The following is a 17,970-nucleotide window of genomic DNA, read 5'->3' on the forward strand; positions in this document are numbered from 1 at the left end:
ATATAAATATGGACATCATGACAGTCCCCCAAAAGTGAAGCCAAAACATCTGTATTGCCCCCTGGTGGCTGGCTGCAGTATAGGTCATAAGTCCCGCCCCCTCCATGTTAGCGGATGGGACATGAGCCAAACTAAAAAATCAAAGCACTAAGCTTTGTAAATATTAACGCACAGTCCAGCACGCCCCTCTGGTCTTACCGGAGTCATAGCTGTTGTATCCGCCCCGAGGATGTAGCAGCCCGATAGCTCGATGGTGCTGCTGGGGATGCTGCTGTTAAGCCACGTTTCCAGCGGTTTCATCACCAGCAGCAGACGTGCTGCCAGCATTTCAGATCTCAGAATACTGCTTGTTTTTCCATGATTTTTGAATCCAATTTTATTTAAATCAGTCAAATTTGGTGGTTTACACATTTTTCTGTGGTGTGAAAAACTCACATTTTTTCACACCACAAAAAGCACATTTCCAGGTGTATATTTATACTGGGGCTTTACTGGAATATTTTTGCATGATTCCCAGTTATAAACTCCTTATTTATTTTTGTGAGGAGGTGTGGGTGTGTTTACTTGTGCTTTAGAACGTAACCGTGAAACACGGCTTTGTTCTCACCAGCACTGCTCGCTCTCTTCATCCACTCTCTAGCACACTCGCCATCTGCTGCTCTCTCTCTCTCTCTCTCTCTCTCTGTCTCTCTCTCTCTCTCTGTCTGTCTCTGTCTCTCTCTCTCTCTCTCTCTCTCTCTGTCTCTCTCTCTCTCTCTCTCTCCGTCTCTCTCTCTCTCTCTCTCTCTCTCTCTCTCTGTCTCGTTGAGCTGGGAGGAGGGACCATCTTTGAATACTGTGTTCACAAACATCAACTGACAAATCCTGCATAGTGAACCTTTAAAACATCTCCATTACAGCATGGGGAACACTCATGACAGTGACACTCCAGTGTTTTATAATATTAATCATTCAACAAAAGAACAAAACACTAACTAACTTACTACTTAAAATAAGCTTTCAGTTTATCAGTTTTGTAGTTTATTATACGTGTTGTTTCTGTTTCTGCTTTTTGTCTTTGTGTCAGTTACGAGTTGGTCCTCAGACAAGATGAAAAGCAGGTGGAGGTAAAGAAGCTGTCTGGACGTGAGTTTTATGTTTGGGATAATGTCGCCGTTACCCTGCATGTGGAGGATGGACAGGTACGATCATTTATTTCACTGTACAGAGAAAATATCTTTCCACCATTTCAGTTCACGTTCTACACATAAATCACACATGGTGGGTTTGGGAAAGCAGATTATGATATTTTTACGCTCAATATCTTTAACTGTGCAAAAATAAGTCATTACATAAATTAAATTAATATATTTAGTTTTTCTGTACAAGAATAAAAAGGAAACACTCCAGTAAAGTATAAATGTGTGATCAAATGATGGCATTCATATACATTTGACTTCAAATTTGTTTGGATAGTCTCAAGCGATTTCCTACGGAGCTCCTAAGGGGACATGGACATATATACGTATATGTATATATATATATATATATATACACACACACACACACACACACACACACACACACACACACACACACATATATATATATATATATATATATATATATATATATATATATATATGTGTTATAACAGCTGTCTTGTGGAAACTGTTGTTGCTCATCATCCTGTTCTGTTCTTCTTCTGTTTTAGGTGCTGAAGTTTGATCCTGACAAACTGAGAAAAAACCTCACGTACTGTGAAAAAGGAACGCCTCCAATCATGGACGTATTTGATGATTACGAAAGTGCTGGAGCTTTAGTGGAAGAGTTGTGGCCTGGCAGTGGTGTTCTGGTTAAGGCTTAGTCGGCAGAAGCACATGCAGTTTAGTCATTTTAGAAGAGAGTTGAGTCTCCTCTCAAGTTCAGAGCTTTTTCATTCATGTTTAGGGCCGTTTGTTTGTCAAAAAAATTTAAGGGTGAAAGAAGTTTTTTAAAGTATTTGATTCATAACCAGTTACTCATGATCTGTATTATGCAGATGTCTTGGCATGTGAAATTACATTTATATATCATGTAGACAGAAACAGGGTGAAGGGTGTTAAGATGAATGTCCTGCCCACCGTGGGGTCATTATGTAGCTTAATGTTAGCTTTAATGTGCAAAAGACATTTTCTCATTTTATCCAGATGTTTTTCAGTGTCTTGCCAAAGAATTCTTAACATCAGGTAATAAACTTATTTGAACCTTTTTATGAAGTGGCAAAAATTCTAGAAGGAATTTCAAGATGGGATAGCACTCTTAATAATATGTTTTAGGAATCTCCAATATTAATCAAGTTTTGACACTTAAGGATGCTGAAACATGCTTTTATTATGAGCCGCTTAAATTAAACATTTTTACTGTTAAAGTAAAATTAAAATGAAACTGAAATGACAGTTAGTTCAGAATGCTGCAGACAGGATTTTGACTAACACACAAAAGAAGAGATCACATCACCCCACTGCTCACTATCTGTTATAATTAGGGCCTGAGCCCAAAGGGCGAAGACCCTATTGTTTTTCGTGTGTTTGTTTCTTTATTATTATTCTTTATTAATACGCCACTTCAATCCTTAATTTGACCCCTTAAACATGCTCAAAAACTCACCAAATTTGGCACACACATCAGGTCTGGTGAAAAATTTGATAAAATGTAAAAATTAACCCCCGAAGTGCCAAAATGTGCTTGAGAGCGCCACCTATGTATCTAAAACGGCCGCCACGGCCCGTAGGATTTTGACTAACACACAAAAGAAGAGATCACATCACCCCACTGCTCACTATCTGTTATAATTCATGTTAAAGTCCTTCTGCTTGATTGTAAAGCTTTATATACTCTCATATAACCTTCATACATACAGTACAGCTTAAAGAAATACCTTTTTAATCCATCTTAATCAGCTCTTAAATGTTTGTCTTTGCTATTTATATCATGTTTCCTATTGGTTTTATTGGTATTGTTTCACAATCTTTCATTGTGTGGTTATCAACCTTTTTTAAATTGTTGTGTTCATTGTGGTTAAAACTGTTTGTAAATCACTTTGGGTCTGCATCTTAAATTTGAAACCTGCTGCAAATAAAATAATACATCATACTTCAGTTTGTGGTCCTGAAACAAACATTTAATTCAACTGAACGACTTAATAAACTTGAACTTGACACATTTTAATGTAATCAAGTACATTTACTCAAGTATTGTGCTTAATTACAATGTTGAGGTACTTGTACTTTACTTGAGTATTTACATGTGATGCTACTTTCTACTTCCACTCTACTACATTTCAGAGGGAAATATTTTACTGCACTACATTCATCTCACAGCTTTAGTTACTCTTCAGATCTCAATTTTATGACTAGAACAGATTACACATTTAATTAGTTGTAATTAGTTTATATCACTTTTAAAGATCTGTTTTCTCTTTGACATTCAAAGGTCTTTTTCTGTTGATCAGTGTCAAAAAATCCATATTAAATCGATTTTGATTCAGTATATATATATACACAATATATATATATATCACTGCATGGAAATATTTTGCATGAGGAGTACTTTTACTTTTGATAAACTTTAAGTAAACTTTGCATCTTATACTTTCGTACTTTTGCTTAAGCGAGTGTGATTTTGAATACAGGACTTTTACCAGTAAAGGATTTATACTCTGATATTTCTAATTTTACTTAAGTAAAAGGTCTCAATACTTCTTCCACCAATGCAGCATATATACTGTATGTGTATATATATATATGTACACCTATGTATCATATATCATATATCATATAAAACATAAACACAGTAAGTTGTACTTACTGACAGTAACCACCAGATGTCAGTGTTCATTGCTCTATTAGGTGTGTGTGTGTGTACCAAGCGTTCCTCATGCTCTGTCTGTTTACAGTCAGACTCGCCTCCCATTTGGGGACAAAACTCAAGTTCCCATAATGTAAATCATTGAAGGTGACAGTTAGTTTAAGTCTCCAGGAAACGAATACAAGTCAACGTAATGTGAAGTGATGGAAATCTTAAAGATTCAGGATTGAAGAGCTTTTATTTTCACGTGCACAGCAACACAGAAGGCAGTGAAATTTGGCTTCTTCGAGCTCCAGCTCCAGAGTACAAAATAAATATTTACAATTGTAAAAAAAAAGAATAAAAGAAAAGAAAAGGTGAGAGAAAAGAAAGAGAAGAGAGAGATGAAAGACGGCAGTTCTGACCTGGTGATGCACTGAGCAGCTTCAGTGCCTCTGCAGGGCTTTGCAGTCACGATGCAGCCAGGGAGAACTCTGTAGGGCTGTGCCCGAATACAAGTACGTTATTCGGCAAAGCGTAAATAGTGAGGTTTTCTTACAAATATTTATTTCATACAAATATTTTAAAAATTATTTGTTTTTGGGAAGGAAAAAAACCCATCAAATACCAGCACACAGGTTGGTTACATCGCTATCTCAGTGTCTCTCCTCTGCTCCGCTGTGATGTCTCAATGAGGGGAGTCACATCCACCTGCTACATGACGCACATTTCCTAATTTGGACATCACTCCCGGAGTTGGGGGTGTTCCCCAGAGATAAAACTGAACTACTGCAGCCTGGTCGCCAGAATAAAACGTCGGCACTGTACGTTTCTGCAAATCACAGAAACGTTGAATATCTGCGTTTCAACAGGTGAAATACGTAGCATATCAACATTTCAACAAAACATATTATATCAACATTTCTAAAGTGACGTAGTTCACATGTGATCTATATGAGTTGATCTTTCCTATATAGGAGGAGGAGGAGGGGCAGTGGATGGTTAGTAAGTTTGTTGGCAGCAAGTTGGAAATCAGCAGAGAACTCGGTTCGAGACCACCTCGAAACCAATGTCCGCTTCCTGTTTCAAAAGCGGCTGTTTTTAGCGAGACGTCGGGACATTTGCAGACGTTTTTCTGGCGAGAAAATCGTCTTTTTTAGTGAGACATCGGCCGTTTTTATTTTATTTTTTGTTTTTATTTCCACCCAAACCATGATCTTCCCCCAACCCTAACCAAGTGGTCTTTATGCCTAAACCTAACCAGACCTTAACCACAGCGTTTTCACACCATAAAACATCATTATTCAACAGGTGGAAATGTTAATATGCTACGTTTGTAGAAATGTTGATGTGATACGTATTTCACATGTTGAAATATAGATATTCAACGTTTCTGTGATTTGCAGAAATGCCAACGTTTTCTTCTGGCGACTGGGTTGGCTACTCACACACGAAGTGCTCCGAAGGAACGCTCCATAACCTATAGTTCCCCTTCTCCTTCTCCACAAAGTTAGGTTGTATGTTGAAGTTCTTCCCTACACGTTACACGGTGTGCCGTCTCTGCATTATGGGTGTATAAATAGGTAGAGGTCTGTCTGCGATGAGGCGATGAGTAAAGTTTTAGCTCAGTAATCAGCGCAGTCTATGATCTGGGAGACGAGTTCTAGAAGGACCTCCTTCGTAAGCTTGTTTATTCATGAACGATATATATAGTTTGTTTACGTAGCCTCCGGAGCCGGAGGAAGTCTCCTGAAAGCTGACCAATCAGAACAGAGTGGGCTCATCAGGAGGCGGGGCCTTAAAGAGACAGGAGCTAAAACGGCCTGTTTCAGACAGAGGCTGAACTGAGGGGCTGCATAAAGGACCAGTAGAAGATAAATAAGGAGTTTTTATTCCAGTAGAGCCCCAGAATATAAATATAGAGGCTGGAAATGTGCAGAATATGTCCTGGTTAAGTCATAATAAGTCGCCTCCAGTTTTTTTTTCTTTGACAAATGCAACGTGCTTCTGTGTGAACTGACAGACTGCTGCTAATGTGACTGAACACCTGAATTTGAACTTATTGTAGTGATTTAAGTTCAGGTGATGTGTCGTCAACGTTAACGTTAAGTCTCTGTCGTGTGAATCATCTCGTCATTTATGTGAACTGAACTGGATTTCTGTACATTTCTTCCATGTTTCCCTCCCAGCGGAGACAGTTTGATCTTTAACATTTGTCCTCTGGATCAATATTGTCTTCAGCTTTTATGCACCTCAGAGTAAATAATGTGAGTGTGTTTCTGCTGCGTTTTACTTCAGTTCACGAGAGATGAACTACGTTAATATTCACGTTCAGCCCTGGAGTTTTTATTCTTGTATTTTGCTTATTTTACTGATTTTATAATGAATTAAATCATATTTTGACTCCTAACTGCTGCCAAATTACAGATGTTATCATTATTTTTCAATAAACTACATTAATCAGTCCCTCCAGGAAATTAGGATTTTGTGATCACAATAATTAACACAAATTCAAGAAATCTCCACAATATTTCACTAAATTACAGCAACTTTTCCACATGAAACGTCCAAATCAACAGCTGCTTGTGGTTTGGACCAATCGTGGCGTTTGGTGTAGCGGTAACTGACGTCATTCAGGTGGAAGATGAACAAATCTCACCTGCCAACAAACACGATGCCATAGACGAGCAAAACAATCCTCAAATGTTCCCAAATGTTCCCAAATGAGGTTTTATCCAGTAATAAAGGTTATAAATGGAACTTAAGTACAGTATTTTCTGTTTTATAGAACTTTGAGTCCTCATGGTTCTCATGTTCAGAAAATACATTAAACATTAGAGCTGAAATATCGATGTTTCTGTGATCTGCAGGAAGCTTTTTTATCCAGGAAGTCATTACATGTGACTCTTCACTGGTAGCAGTTTAAAATAAATCACTTTGCTTGCAATTTTTTCCCAATTTTTGGAGAAAAACTGCTGCAAAAGTCAATCGATTTTTGTCACTTTTTACATCTTTGACATCAAGAAAACATCATCAAGACTCGTAAAGTATAAAGTTTCCTCAAACATCTTTTGGTTAACTCTCATATACATATATATACATATTGTTCTTATTCTGCACAGTTTCCTCTCAATATTCATCTCCACACTGAACCACAAATCATTTTTCACTCATAAAAACCCGATCAGTCATTAATAAATGGGAGATTAATCCTTAATTAATCTCTCAGAGAGCAAAGAGATTAATACTTTAGATTTTACACTGTTTGTTTACGGAGAGAAAACTTTCACAGTCTCACTACATTATGATCCAAAGTCCCCTGAAACAGGAGAACATCACATCCGTCATGATTTCTAAGAACGTTATTTAATGTGCAGAACGCAACATGTGTAAATTGTGATGTTTGAGTTTTTCTATAAAAACGGGACAAATTTAACTTTAAAGTTTTTTATATTCTGTCAATTCTGGTTTACTCATAAAAGAAACATGTTTAAAGGTGTTTTTACTGATTTCAAATGTACAAATGGGTCAAACGGAGTTACAGCATTTCACTTTTTTTGACAATAAAAGCCTCTCAGAGTCAGTTTGGGGAGAAACAGAGACGACGTGAAGAAAAAGAGGAATATTTGATGTGAATAATGGAGTCTTCTGTGTGTCTGCGACGTCTCCACACAGCCAGCATGTGTGTGTGTGTGTGTGTGTGTGTGTGTGTGTGTGTGTGTGTGTGTGTGTTACACAGAGTCCTTTTGTTCTCAGTATTTCCTCACATCACTGTAAACTCACTGTGTTCATCCTCGTCAAATGTTTAAACATTTAAATTCATTTTATTTCTGTTTTCTTTACATTCATCACCGACAGAAACATTTAATTTTTTTTCAGATTAAAGGACCAGTTCCCAGTGTTCCCAGTGTGTTAAACCAGCAGCAGTCAGGTGTCTGTAATCATTCGTGTTTGTTCATTTAAGGTTTGAGTTAGTTCACACTGAACATCACTGACAGTAAAAACACAAAACTTCACAAAAAAATCTATAAATCTGTGTAAAAGTGTTTCCTGTCTGAGGTGTAACAGCAGCTCAAATGTAAACAGACTGAGTGAACAAATGATGACGTCGTGAATCACGTGACTTCAACGTCACTGAAGAGCTGAAAACATCAGATCTGTGTGGAGCGATGATGATGAGGAGACTGTAACCTTCCTCACATCAACACATGAAACTAACAGAAACGTCATATTTCCATCACGTTTCCCATCGTTTGAACTTCGACCGTCGCCGCACAAAGAGACTCTACATGAGATTTGTTGACGTTAACAAATATAGAAGAGTTAACTGCTTGTTGACGGCTCCAGATTTGTGTATCAGAACTTTGTTTTTTCTTCTTTCCTCTCCCATTAATCATCTCACGACCCCTCAGATTTATCTGCTGACCCTTTGGAGGGGCCCGACCCCTAGGTTGGGAACCACTGGACTGTTGTATTGGTACTTTTACTGCAGTAAAGGATCTGAGTACCTCTTCCACCTCTGTATAATACACAGTAATCAGTCTGGACTATGGAGATGGAGAGAAGACATTTAGACGTGTGATATTTGAATATTTCAGTAGTTTTTTTCTTTTTGGACAAAAGATTTTACACAAACATCCGACTTTCAGTAAAAATGCAGCACGATTCTCTGTTTCTAACTTTAAATTAAAGACTTCAGGCTTCCTTCACTTGTTTCTGTGTTTTAAATGTGATGAATGATTCATGAAGATGAAGAACGTTAAAACACACAGCGGACATTCAGAATATGAGACAGAGAATCAATGAGGACTTCATCATCGTCTGTCCAACACACACACACACACACACACACACACACACACACGAAAACAAACAAGACAGTAGCACAGTGTGCGTCGCTCGCCCCTCCCTCACCCCTCCGTCACAGGGTCACACTGTGTTGTTGTCGAACTGGACAATGAACACACACACACACACACACATACACACGATGGCCGCCGCCTCGCCTCGCCGCTGTCCACCGCCTCAGACCTCCACCTTCGTCATCGTCCTCATCGTCCTGTCAGGTGAGACGCAAAACCGCTGACATCACGAACACAAACACACCTCCAGATCCTCCAGTTTTCTGACCTTCATCTTCATCATGATGCGACATGTGAGCAATATTTAGTTGGATCTGTTGACAGGAAGTTGATTGTTCATTGATTATTGAACATTGGTGATTGTTCATTGATTATTCGCAGCACACAGAACATCTGAGAGACACTGATACACATCTGGATTACTCAGTATTACTTCTGTTGTTTTATTTATCTCATTTCAAACTGTTCTTATCTGTTTTCTGACTTCTTTTGAATTCATCCTGCGCTGCTGTAACATGGAAACTCTTGACTGAGGAATCATATCGATCTAATCTTGTTGTATTGATTCATATCTGGTTGTAAATCATCGTATCCTAACTCTTTGTATAATTTCTTAATGTATTGTCTCATCGTATCTCTTCCTAACTCATGGTATCTTATCTAATCATTCCATCGTATCTTCATATCATATCTCATCTCATTGTTTTGTATCAAATTGTTGCAGAAAAATGTACCAGAGCAAAAAAACTCTCTCTTGTAAATAAAAAGGGAGTCAGAGGTCCAAGCAGCAAAGTGTTCTTTACTGCCGGCAAAAAAGGGGAGCAAGTAGCACTTTTACAAAGAACCAAATCGCTCCAAAGTTTTTTCTTTGGGGCATTGTTTTTATGTCCTTGGGTCGGCTTAGGTCACACCTTATCATCCACCCTCCCTAATTTTTGACCAATTATTATGTTACTTTTATCTCCGTCACTCGTTGTTGGTCAAAACTCTTCAAAACAGGTTTTGAGGTGTTTGAGGATATGTACTGGCATATTCAATTCTACCTAATTATATCCAATTTTTATATTATATATAGTATCAGGAATCATTTTACACCCTTATTTCTTGATCTCCTCCAGAGAGTATGTTTGAAAGGTGAAGACTTTAGCAGACCCAAGCAAAGTGACATGTAATACAAACACACTCAAATTTCTCCAGTGTATGATTATGATTCTTCTACCGTGCCTCTATACGTACAGTGTGATTAAATATGGTTCATGAGATTATAACTACACCAATACAAATTGTATCCCACTAGCCCTTATTGCTTATAAACTTATAAAATCAATCTGCATAGCTTAATATTGTCTTTAAGCACACCAATGACTTTTAATGAAAATACACCACAATTGTTTATCTTAAACTAATATAAATGATAAACATACTTCCAGTATATTTCCTCTCTCACCTGTCCAGGTGTGCCTGGCTCCATGTCTGCAGTTTTGGGGCCACAGTAACGACGTAAACACAAGGCGACGTCTTTAACCGTTGAGGTGTTTCCTGTGTGTAAACTGTGTGTCTCTCTGCTGCAGGCGGCTGTTTTTTTTCCGTCTGCTCTTTTAAAGTGGCGGAGGGGGGCGTGGCCTCTCTGTCCTGTCAGTACTCCGTGAAGCGTTTCGGCCTGAGTCGGGTCTGCTGGGGCCGTGGTTGTGGAACCTTCTGGTGCAGCAACATCCTGGTTCAGACGGACGAGAACGGCGTCATCTCCAAGGTCAGATTACCCACAAGCACCCAAAAGTTTCTCTCATCACATAGTTTCAAACCTGAACTGTTTGGTTCCGTTCGGTTCTGGTGTGTAAAGGTGTTTTCAGACCTGCACTTTTTAGGCCGGTTACCTACAGACCTCATTTGGACACCTGAAGCTTCATATTAGCTTTCAGAACCAGAAAGCGACTGTGCTGTTTTTTTTTTTCCTGCTGCTGATCGGATCCTGACTCTGGTGCTGCAGGTGGAGGACCGGTACCGGCTGACGGGGGACGTCTTGGACGGTCAGATGGACCTGGACATCCTGGACGTGAGGCGGACGGACAGCGGGCCGTACTGCTGCAGGGTGGACATCGACGGGATCTTCAACGACAAGAAGGTGATCATGAACCTGAGAGTCGTCAAAGGTGAGCAAATGTCTTTTTTTTTGACAAACATTTGATGATTTCAGCTTCTCAAATGTGAGAATTTGTGTCTTTTCTTGGCCTTAAATTACAGTAGATTTAAAGTTTGGTAGTGGGATACTGTGAAAGATGAGTGAAAGTTTTCTTATGTTTTATAGATGAAACAATCCGCTAAGAAAATAATCATTAGCTGAAGCCCTAAAAGGACCAAACCAGTGTTTTTACATGTTTTATCACAAATTATACCGTTTGTGTCAAGTTTATATGAGAGACTCGTCTTTATTTCTAATTTCTCCTGTTTTATTTTTGATCATATTTTAATTCCTGTTTTGCTGCTGTTGATAGAAACTCAACACTTCCTCCATGTTAACCTGCTGTTGTCTTGATGAATTCAGTGTAATATCTTTTTCCTGCAGCGGTCAGTCCGTCAGTACACCAACCGCTGCTTCTTTAGCTTTAACACAAACTCTGTTTTCTTTCACAAATTAACTCCAGTCGCTTCTACTTTGCCATTTTTTCAGTCGCTGTTAAGCTGCTGTCAATGAAAACTCATCACTTCCTGCAGATGTTGTACATTAAAAGTCTTCCAGTGGCTAAGATGGGCATATCAACTCATTTTCCTGGTGGACTTTTAATGTGAAACATTTGCAGGAAGTGTTTTATACGCTACCTTAACAGCAAAACAACAAAGTTGGAGACATTTGAGTTAATTAATGAAGCACAGAACAATGAGTTAGAGTCAGACGTGAATTAGTGCTGCTGTGGAAACATTATACTGAATCTACCAGGTGAGCTGTTGTAGTTCAGGTCAACTGGGGTTCATTTTGTATCTGAGGGTTAATCTGTTTTTTCCCTCTCAGCTCCGGGCACCAGTTCTCCTCCAACAACAACAACAACAACAACAACAACAACAACAACAACAACAACAACAACAACAAAGCTGGATCGGGTCATGGAGCCGTCGACCTCCACAGGTGAGACGGTGTCTATTCACCTGTTTTATGACCATTTTCAATTTGAAATTTCAGAAAATTCAACAACTCTGAAAGTTTCTTCAAGTGTTGTTGCAAAAACCATCAAACGTTGTGATGAAACTGGCTCTCATGAGGACCGAACCAGGAGAGGAAGACCAAGAGTTCCTCTGTTGATTTAGGGTTACAAGCCTCACAAATCACCAATTAACACCTCAGATTAGCTCCAACATCAATGCTTCCCAGAGTTCAGGTAGCAGACACATCTCAACATCAACTGTTCAGAGGAGACTGCATGAATCAGGACTTCATGGTTGAACTGTTGCAAAGAAACCACGACTGAGGGAGACCAATAAGAAGAAGAGAAACATCAGGAATGGACGGTAGACTGGTGGAAATCTGTACTCTGGTCTGGTGAATCCAGATGTGAGATGTTTGGTGTCTTTGTGAGAACAACGAAGGTGAACGGATGGTTCCTGCATGTGTGAAGCATCACATTTTCAACATGGTTTTCCATCGTTTGAGCTTTGACTGTCGCTCTTTTAATGACATCATCTCGTTGTGTCTCTTCTTCTGCAACAGTTTAATGGCACCGACTGGACAATTAGTGCCACCTGCTTTTTATCTGCTAATATTCACACAACAGGAAACAAATTCACTGCATTTTCTATTGATGATTTTCTGAAAAATTGGTGAAAATTTGTTCTACATTTGGATGAAACTTGTCTTTTGTTGTCTGCCTCTCTGTAGTAAACTGGAAAATGCTGCTGTCGTCTCATCTGGACCTCCTGAAGAACTCCACCCTGCTGCACTCCGACACCGTCACTGTGAGTTACAACGACTGCACCTAATGTTTTAATATTATTAATATTATTTAATAGTTGCTGGATTAACCTGCTAGGAAGTCCAGCAGCTCAGACCTCCATTCCTCCTTCTGTGCTAATTTTATACCTGGACTCAGGTTTGCTTTGTGCTAAATTAATTTAATACACATTTAGTTATACACCACATAACAGAAATGTATTAGAACTAGATTTTGATATTTTGAGAAAGATGTTCAGATTGATTCCTCTGTACGCTAAATATGAAGCCAGGGGCCCGACCCCTATGTTGGGAACCACTGGACTAAACTAGCTAACTGTATATAAAGTAGTGTAAACTAGCTCCACCTCCAGCAGCTACAACAGTAACATGCTGCTCTAACACTGATGCTTCACTATTAATAATCTAATGATGTCATATATAATCGCAAGCAGCATTGAACGGGTCCTCGCACCTCTGCACACGTCGGGCCGCGGTGCAATCAAAGGGTTTCTGTCATGGGCATGTAGATGTTTTCTGACCCGGCTGTTTTCAGACAGTGCAAGAAGGAGATAAACATCACTTCCTTTGTCCACTATTTTTCCTGCTGCTGGGGCTGCTTCAATGAAATTTCATAGGGGGCGCTATTCAGCCAGTTTGCATCACTGATGGAATATTGTCATGTAGACGTGTTCAGGCCGGGACTCTTATCAAACATGTAAAGTTTGGTGCAGACTGGAGCTTTTACAATAAAGTTATAAAGTGATGAGTTTGTGTGTAAAACAAATTAATTTCCTAATTTTCATCAAGTATAATTTTAGAAAAGTAAAGACTTTTAACCCACATGACCTGGTCAAAGTTTGATTGACATGTGTACTGTCAGGTGTATATGTCAATAAGTAACTGCAGCTGGACACAGAAAAATACTCATATATTTGAATGGAGAGTGTGAGCGAACCGCTAGGTGCTCGGGACCTAATAAAGGAAAAACTGCGGTACAGAGCTACAAAATTTAGTTTTGATGGTATTTTTCTACAGCACTTTATCACTAAACTGTCACCCTCACTCCATTTTTTCTCTTCCCCTCATAGATCATCCCCACTACTGAATTATAAATATAAGACCTATAATTATTGTAAAATAAATGACAATAACACCAAACTTCATACAAAGTTTGTATATAATCTACTGTATGTATATAGGCCTTTCTACTGTATCCTACAAAAATGAGCTGCATTCAACTCCCACACCAGTGGCAACTGGTGACTCAAAAAATTGGGGAGGACAGGAGGAAAACCAACATACCGCATCAAACTATATCATTGTCCCACCTGATGAAATCAGAGGGGTGGGGGGCAATTTTATATGCCAATAAAACAATTTGCTTTCAAAAACAAAAACCCCTGAGTAGTGCAAAGGCTGCTTCTTTAAAGACATTTAACATATACATATTGTTTCTAAGCAAAGAAGAGCTCATTTTAGCCATGGACTGGTTCAGATGAGTGATTTTAACAACAAAGTGAAATTCAAATTTATAGTATTATACTATTGTGACAACAGATTTATGTTCTCATCAAAAACAGACAAGATATCACATGATTTACACGTGTTTCCTATGTATTTTCTTAGTGTACAAAAATATATAAAGTACCACAAATCTTATAATATGATACAGGAACAGATCAGTGCTGAATACTAGAAAGACTGAACACTAAAAACATTCACAGATCTAAAAGTGTAGATTCACATCAGAAAGTATTAATGCATGTATCAAATACATGACTTACACACTCTGATCTATGTGCATGACATACAAAATATAGTCTACAAAGTTGACATGTTAACACTAGGGGTGCAACGGATCACAAAACTCACGGTTCAGATCATATCACGGATTTGAGTCAAACAAATAAAACTTTGTTTTCTATTTATTCTGTAACACACAGCACGAAACAGCAATGAACTTTTGCCCATGGTCTTAAATGAAAACAACATTTAAGATGTCCAATGTTTAAATAAAATAAAATGAAATATATAAAATATTCAATGCTCAATTATTGCAATATGAGGCATGATACCTTCCTCTTTTAAACACGGTAGTGAATGAAACAGCCTCTGTCCACATCATCAAAACCTGATGATAACTTAGAAACATGAACACACGTCTTGTCCTGCAGCTTGTTGAACGAGCCACCAAACAAACGTTCACCGCTAATGTCAGTTAGCAGCTAGATGCTAATTAGCTGCTCAGCTGAAGCACATCAAACAGCAGGTAAACATACCTACAGATGTCACATCGGACCCGTTAGATGCTGGTTTGATTGTTATCCTTCAAAATCCCTGTTAGCGACACGCTGTCTGCCCATGACTTGTACTTACAGCAGTTTGTTTACTTTGTCTTAAATGAGCCCTTTGGGCTCAGGCCCTAATAATATATCAGTCAGAGGAACCAAACCACTACTTTTACTGCGATACTTTAACTACATCAAGCTCATAATACTTATGTACATTTACTGCAATACTTTAACTACATCAAGCTCATAATACTTATGTACTTTTACTGCAATACTTTAACTACATCAAGCTCATAATACTTATGTACTTTTACTGCAATACTTCAACTACATCAAGCTCATAATACTTATGTACTTTTACTGTAGAAGGATTTTTAATGCAGGACTTTTACTTGTAATGGAGTACTTTTACATTGCTATATTGGTACTTTTACTGCAGTAAAGGATCTGGATGCTTCTTCCATCACAAACAGCTATCCTCACTCTGTTAAAAGCTCTCTGATTAACATTTTACATCTCATTTGATTAAGCTGAGCAAAAAGAAAATTAGCCAATTTTTATATTAATATTGAAATTAGGTACTTTTTAAGGAGTATAATTTATATGTAAACCTCTCTCTCTCTCTCTCTCTCTCTCTCTCTCTCTCTCTCTCTCTCTCTCTCTCTCTCTCAGGTGGAGGACTCTCTGCCGTCTCTCTCCCTTCAGATCAACGTTCCCGTCCTCTCTCTCTCCCTCACTATGTTGCTGATCTTGGCTTCAGTTTTTCTCTTTCTGGCCTTCAAACGTACGTTTTCTTCTTGTCATGTTTCATTCAGTGTCTCCATGTCAGAGTTTAGACACATTACATCGAGAGAATATAAACCAGGATATTGAAATAGTGTTGTTTGTTATTATTGTGCGGCTGTTTCAAACCACACAACTAAATATGTTTAAAAGTCTTTAACGTAACCAGAGAGAATGTGGATTTTATGATTTTCAAACCTTGTTTTCGTTCTGCAGGTGGAATATACAGACGAGCCTTAAAGACCGGCTGGTGAGTAAAACAAACGAACCAAACTGGAGCTGAAAATCACATCATTTCAGATCAGTTTGACACTAAACTAGTGTCAGTTCTAAACTAAATACATTTACTCAAGTACTGCACTCAAGTTACAAATCTGAGGTACTTGTACATGTAGATGAGTATTTCCATTTTATGCTACTTTATACCTCCACTCCACTACATGTCATTTTATTTACCACTTATAGTCACTTCTCAGATTAAGATTTTATGTAAAATCATATATTTTAATATTCTAACTGTTGTTTAAATTGTCTGCTTTTTTGTTTTTTTAAAGTGTGTTCTGCACTTTGAGCTGCTTTAGTGTGTAAACGGTGCTAAATAAAGTCTATTATCACTATTATTATTATTATTATTATTATTATTATAAAACATATAATGCAGTACTATTACTCTTAATCTACCCAAAGTATCTAAAACTGGTTCCACAGTGATGAACTACATTAAAATGCTCTTATGTGTATTTGTTAGTGATAAAAACAAACCATATAATAAACTATAATAATATAACACAGTCTATGTAATGAGTAGTTTCACTGTTGTAATGTTAAGTACATTTTGCTGATAATACTTCTGTAATTTTACTAGAGTAACATTTTGAATTCAGGACTTTTACTTGTAATGGAGTATTTTTAGACAACAGTATTTCTACTTTTACTGGTCTGAATAATTCCACCGCTGGTTTCAGTTCGGTCTGATGACTCGTGTTTTTCACATCGAGTTCAACTTTTGTAAACTTGAACCCGACTTGTTGACTTACAGAGTATTTTCCTCATTCTGTATTTTTCTTATTAACGACCTCGTCAGTATTACTGATACGTAGAAACATAGAAACGATTTGAAGCTCTGTGATTGGATGTTTCTTGCTGAAATGCACCATGGGAGTTGTAGTTAACTTGTACCTCACAGCTTTTTAAGTTTTTAAGTGTTCAGTTACTTTTTATTTAATATTGGATTTTTCTTTATCAGCGGAGTTACAAATGTTAATGACATTTTTAATGAGGTTTTCTTAATTTTGGAACAGAACCAGGAAGTTCTGAAAGTGACATTATGAAATAAAAAGTGAAACACAAAAGTTAGTTCTGGTTTTCCTTCGGCTCTCTATAAAAGCAGATAAACGACTGTCTGCTAATGTTTGGGTTTTGTTGTTTGTTTGTTTGTTTGTTTGTTTTGTCTTCCAGTTTTTCCTCTGAGGAACCTCCGCACATCATCTATGAGATCCGGATGAGGAGACCAGTTCAGGAGAACATCTACACTCTGGACTAGTTCAGACCTGGACCTGCTCCGCTCTGTCCACTGCTTTTTCTACAGAAACTGTGTAAAGTTTAAATGAGATTTAAAAAGGGAACATGCTGAAAGACAGTTTATTCTAAATCACGCCGTGTGTGAAACGCTTTCTGTGAGCTGACTATGAGCAGGCTGCTGCTGCTGCTGCTGTGAACACTTTTATTAGTGTTTCCTGTGGGAATAACCTATGAAACCCCAAAGTGTTCAACATTACATACAAAAAAAGAGATAAATAAACAGTGGCATGAAGATGAAACTTTAAAAAAAAGGGACATTATGAAATAGAAACTGAAAAAAGTGACATTAAGAAATAAAAAAATGATATTATGAAGTAATATTCAGTGACATGAAATAAAAAGTGGCATAAATATTTATTTTAGAATGATTTATTTAATATTGAACATGTTGGGGCTCCATAATAACCTGCCTGTACATTGTGAAAACACGCTGAATAAAAGTCAATCAAAACGCAGATGTGTGTGTGTGTGTTTGTGTGTGTGTGTGGTCCAGGTATCCCTGACGCCGTGGGGACGTATATCTGTTTGCACAGTCATGTTGTGGGGACCCCCCCCCCCCCCTTATGGGGACAAAAAGCAGGTCCCCTTAATGTAAAATAGATCATTTTAAGGTTAGTTTAGGGTTATGTTAAGGTTAGGGTAAGTGAATGTAAGTCAATGTAATGTCCTCTGAAGTGATGGAAACATGAATGTGTGTGTGTGTGTGTAATTTATTTCACATGTT

At 38.0% G+C, this 17,970-nt stretch overlaps 1 protein-coding gene and 1 long non-coding RNA gene across 2 annotated transcripts; both read left to right on the top strand.

The window, feature by feature from the left end:
• The first annotated feature begins 1,125 nt into the window (after nucleotides 1–1,125).
• On the top strand, nucleotides 1,126–1,741 carry LOC122995160. The gene is made up of 2 exons (XR_006406742.1): nucleotides 1,126–1,181; nucleotides 1,694–1,741. It is a non-coding gene; the product is annotated as an uncharacterized LOC122995160 (long non-coding RNA).
• A 6,516-nt stretch (nucleotides 1,742–8,257) lies between these two features.
• Nucleotides 8,258–17,701, top strand: timd4 (T cell immunoglobulin and mucin domain containing 4). The gene is made up of 8 exons (XM_044370156.1): nucleotides 8,258–8,873; nucleotides 10,241–10,419; nucleotides 10,657–10,819; nucleotides 11,677–11,790; nucleotides 12,538–12,614; nucleotides 15,555–15,666; nucleotides 15,882–15,915; nucleotides 17,124–17,701. The coding sequence occupies exons 1-8, from the start codon at nucleotides 8,594–8,596 to the stop codon at nucleotides 17,206–17,208; spliced, it is 1,044 nt and encodes a 347-aa protein (XP_044226091.1). The 5' UTR covers nucleotides 8,258–8,593; the 3' UTR covers nucleotides 17,209–17,701.
• Nucleotides 17,702–17,970: the final 269 nt, after the last annotated feature.

The sequence above is a fragment of the Thunnus albacares genome, chromosome 13 (genome assembly GCF_914725855.1).
Source record: "Thunnus albacares chromosome 13, fThuAlb1.1, whole genome shotgun sequence".
Lineage (NCBI taxonomy): Eukaryota > Metazoa > Chordata > Actinopteri > Scombriformes > Scombridae > Thunnus > Thunnus albacares.